General features: G+C 40.1%; 1 protein-coding gene across 1 annotated transcript in view; it reads left to right on the plus strand.

Moving 5' to 3' along the window:
- Positions 1–4,744, plus strand: part of LOC103356321 (ryanodine receptor 2) — a 64,882-nt gene that overhangs the window by 29,302 nt on the left and 30,836 nt on the right. The window contains exons 51-59 of the mRNA XM_008280426.1: positions 1–218; positions 905–995; positions 1,078–1,218; positions 2,974–3,128; positions 3,325–3,403; positions 3,629–3,718; positions 4,039–4,176; positions 4,306–4,383; positions 4,657–4,732. The exon at positions 1–218 is cut by the window's left edge and continues 1 nt beyond it. Of these exons, the coding sequence (XP_008278648.1) occupies positions 1–218; positions 905–995; positions 1,078–1,218; positions 2,974–3,128; positions 3,325–3,403; positions 3,629–3,718; positions 4,039–4,176; positions 4,306–4,383; positions 4,657–4,732 (1,066 nt within the window). The remainder of the gene's footprint in view (positions 219–904; positions 996–1,077; positions 1,219–2,973; positions 3,129–3,324; positions 3,404–3,628; positions 3,719–4,038; positions 4,177–4,305; positions 4,384–4,656; positions 4,733–4,744) is intronic.

A 4,744-nucleotide genomic window follows, 5' to 3' on the forward strand; every position in this document is an offset into this window, starting at 1 on the left:
GACTTAGGATCCACTGATATGGCCCTGGCCCTCAATAGATACTTGTGCACAGCTGTTCTCCCCCTGCTTACCAAGTGTTCAGCTCTCTTCCTTGGCTTAGAGGATCATATCTTTCTGGTTGATTCTCTCATCCAGGCAGTCTATCGCCTCTCAAGGGCTCTAAGCTTGACCAAGGCTCAGAGAGACACTACTGAAGATTGTTTGTTAGCTTTGTGCAGGTAAGGTCTTTTAACTAGTAGGATGCAGCAATGAATAGTGTTGGAGTTCAAGGGCAACAAACACTGTTTAATATAGCATAGCTCAACACTAGTTGCACAGCGTTTAAGATATCTTAGTATTAGATACTAGATATTTCAACAAAAGATGGGATTCTCCCCTGGGTACTGTTTTGCAAATACTTGTTTTTGCAGTTGTTAGGTCCACCACTTTTATTTATAACAGCATCCAAAATGGAACCAGCTATCGGAGCGTTATTTTTTGGTTTGCTGCATCATCTGTATTCTTCTCTTAATTCACGATTTATTTCGCCATCACTTCCCCAAATCCACCGAACTCATTCTCATTCTGCTGTTTGACAAAATCTTACACTGAGAAGACAAATGAGAAACACCAACAAATTAACTGATCCAGACACAACAGTGCACTCTTATTCCCACTCATTATATTTAATGAATCACTGCGAAGCCTGTTTTTCCCAATTCAGACATAATTTACCAAATTTAATCAACATGCTAACAAATTAATTAACATCTTGCCCATGGCATCTGCTGAATTATATGTGTCATTCTTCCAAGATGTGATAATCAGTCAAAACATTCATTCTGTGTGTGTGCGCGTGTGTGTTTTGTTGAAAGTGGAGTGTATCTGCTCCTGTGACTAATTCTTCACCCATTGGTGTCCTCAGTAAACTCCAACCATCCATGATGCAGCCTCTTCTCCGACGGCTTGTCTTTGATGTTCTCCATCTCTCAGACCACAGCAAAATGTCACTAAAGGTAGATACATAGGTGAAAATATATTAAAACACCAGTCCAGAATGACTGATTTTGTCGACTGATCATTACTTAAATCTACCAGCTGCTGACCAGTCACTACGAGCAGAGGTGGAGGTACTACTCCCAAGCTGCCGGGCAGGGCGACCAGGGTTTGGCCTCTGAAGAGGAGCTGCACCTGTCCAGAAAGTTGTTCTGGGGGGTGTTTAAGGCCTTGGCAAAGAAGGTAAACCATATTAAATACCTGTTTCAATCTTGATATGATACTAAAATCCTTTGAAATTGGAATATCATTTCCTTGGAGCACCGAAATGGTTGCAGAAAATGAGAGAAAATGTTTGTTTTCTTCACAGTAATCCTTCCATTGATTTCTCACCTCTTTTCTTTTTCCGTCCTCCTCAAAGTCTATTTCAGGACAAATGGCAAAATGCATTTCTGATGTTCTCCCTCAGTGTGCTGGGAGAACCTGAGTGGAGGGAGATGTACCACACTTGAGATTAAGTCTAAATTTTTCATATCTTGGTATGAACCTTCGTATCGCTCTTGAACGGACTTGTTGGAAATGTGAGAGACGAAATCAACAAGTCAGTCTGCTTCTCAGCTTACTTAGGGCACGCACCAAAATATTTCTGACTATCTCTTATCTGAGTGATTCAGCGCAGGAAAACATCAAAGTAATAAGTTCATGGGGTTATTCCAGCTTCTCTTGTGACCCTCATCAAACAGACTCACAAGCTGAGCCCTCAGTACATATAGTATAGCTAACTGTGTTACTGCAACCAATGTGCACAGCTTTTCAGTTGCCCTTTTTATTTATTATGCTTACTGTAGTTTCATTATAACAAAACTTAAGGTGGAAACATGTTTGAGTTAGACTGTATAGAAAGGACAACTGACTACATGAGCAAATGTGTGGGATGGAGTACACTGTCTGAAACATGTTTGTTTTGGACAGTGACACAATTTGTGTCATTTTGCCTCTTTACACCTCCATTAGCTCGTCCAATTACTTTGGAGTCTATGAAAACAGAGGGACTTTAAAAAAAAAAAGGCTATTATTCCTAAACTGGCGATGCAATGTTTTTGTTAAACCTGCTTCAATTATAGGAGTCTGTGCCTCAGTCACATCTTGATTGCTTCATTTCAAATCCATTGTGATGCTGTATAGAGGCAAAATTATGACAATTGTGTCACTGTCCAAGGACTTGTGGATCTGACTGTATGTTTGCATCCTGCTTTGCATTTAAATCAATGCAAAAAAAAAAAAGGTGTTATTACCATTTTGCTGTGACCTCATTGTATAACATCATGCAAACCAGAAACTCATCATGTACATTTTAGTTGGTGAAATGGGATTTTCTGACCACTTACATGACATGTTTTAGCATATGTGAATTTAAACAGACTTCACTGGAAGAGGTGTGTTTGCAGTGGAGTATGTGTTTATATGTTTTTTCCAAAGTAATTCAATTGATAAATAGAATTAAATAAACTAGTGTGCTCAGTTTAAAGGGTTTTCTCTGCTATTGCAAATTTGAAATTAAATGTCTGTTTTTCAATATGCCAAACTTCATTTGATTAGTAGTTGGAGTAGGTTGGGAGAAATCGGATGATCACCGACCAGCTTATTATAAACATTCTGTGTAACAGGGTTACTGCAGTCCATATAAAGATAGTTCTTCAGTGTTCTGTCCTAACTTGATCTCCCAATGTGCTGTTCCCTTTTATGGCAGTCAGAATAATGTGGTGGATGGAGACAATTTCTCCAAGTTTCACAGATTTTAGAGTAAGATGACAGGCTGGTTCCATTAGACTTTGAAATGTCTTGAATAATTCCAATTTTGTTCTCTCTATATTTTTATGTGATGTAACTGTCCATCCTCCACAGTCTCATGCTTTATTGTATTCTGTCTTTTGCTCCTTTCCCTCTGTGCCTTGTTTCCTACACCCACTTCCTTCTCCCACTTTGAAGCCCTATGAGCCTCTGTTATTTAGGCTGTGTGTGCAGTGCCTGGCTGCTGTGGCCAGAGCCCTGCCTCCTGACCATATGGACCCAAGCTGTTTGTCTCAAATGGAGAAAAAACACTTAATGGACACAGATGGACACTTTGACCCCCAACCTGTAAATACCTCCAGGTAAGACACAGACCAGGGATATCGATTATTGACAAGAAATATATGTATGTCTTGAAAGCTCCCTGTGCTGCTTAAAGACAAGTTTAAGCTCTAATTTGGTAGATAGAATTAACTTTGGCACAGAGTAGCTTGTTCCAATCAGGTGTGTTAATGTGCTATAAAACAAAATCATGTATTATTTCTCCCTCTGTACTAGTGTGTCTGTGCCAGAGAGACTGGAGCTTGTAGTGAACAAGTATGCAGAGCATACTCATGAGAAGTGGTCACTGGACAAGGTAATTATACTTCAAATCTGAATGACCTGTTAAAGTTGACAGAATAGAGTTGATAGTCGCAGTCCTGGCCGAGACTGAACCACTTACGAATATATCTCAAAGATAATTTGTCTCTCTGACAATGTCAAACGTATGTCTGTGTGGTGTGTGCTTGAGTTAATATGATGATGTCTGCATATTTCCTAATACATGGTTTGCGGTGAATCTCTGTGTTATCTCTGTCAGTTTGCCAACGGCTGGGTTCACGGGGAGCAGCTTTGTGAGAACACCAAGGTTCACCCTCTCCTCAAGCCGTACAGGGCTCTGGCTGAGAAGGTAGACTGAGAAGTCAGTTTTTATGGTGTGTGTGTACAAATGTTCTTCAATAATGAAAGTGGTGAACTGACGGATCCCAGAGGCACTTGCATACCAAATGTGGTGTATGTAATATGAAAGATTAAAATGCTTCGCTTCGTGGTTTTTGAATTGTTACACCACTGCCTTCATTACAAAACTTGCCGCGTTGAGTGGGCACAGTTTGTTCTAAGTTTTTGAAATAGCAACATAGTTCAAGCGAGTTTTGCTCTTCTGCTGTCCTTTGATGACCTGCTAAGTTCAGTTTGAGATGATGGTTTATATATTTTGGGGTTTTCCAGGAGAAGGACGCATACCGCTGGGCCATCAAAGAGACCATGAAGAGTATGCTGGCCTTCGGTTGGACCATAGAGAGGACTAAAGCTGGAGATGCATTCGGCATGCATGCCTGTGCACCCAAGGTCTCTCAGTCTGGACAGGTATATGCACTCAAAGACCACATTCACTGAGCCTCGGGGCACTGATCACATTTGTCCTTCTAAAAACAATTACATTTACAGCTAATCCATTTTTCTTTTAAGTAATCAGCTATTTGTCATCTGCTCTAGTTGTCTTTTGAAGGAGCATCAACCTTCAGCCCCAAACCTATGGACATGAGCAGTATCACCTTGTCGTGGGACCAGTGTGTAAGTTGGAAAAATATTAACTGTTGTTCATTGTTTCTGATTTAATCCTGCTCCAGGATTTGCAGATGTAATAAAACTGGACTTGATGTAACTTTTTCTTGTGTAAAGCAAAGATGTATTCACATTGTGTGGTGCCCCAGGAAAATCCAAATCATATTCATATTCTTGCATGTAAACAAGTATTGCGTATTTGTCTTAAGAGTTGGTACATTATGCAATCATGTCAATGCCTTACATCAATGCTCATTTTTCCCTTTGTTGTCTTTTCTTTAGGCCATGGCTGAACAGTTGGCTGAAAACTACCACAATGCCTGGGCTAAGAAGAAGAAATTAGAACTGGAGAGTAAAGGTAATAACAACA

The sequence above is a fragment of the Stegastes partitus genome, unplaced genomic scaffold, assembly GCF_000690725.1.
Source record: "Stegastes partitus isolate 25-593 unplaced genomic scaffold, Stegastes_partitus-1.0.2 Scaffold192, whole genome shotgun sequence".
Lineage (NCBI taxonomy): Eukaryota > Metazoa > Chordata > Actinopteri > Pomacentridae > Stegastes > Stegastes partitus.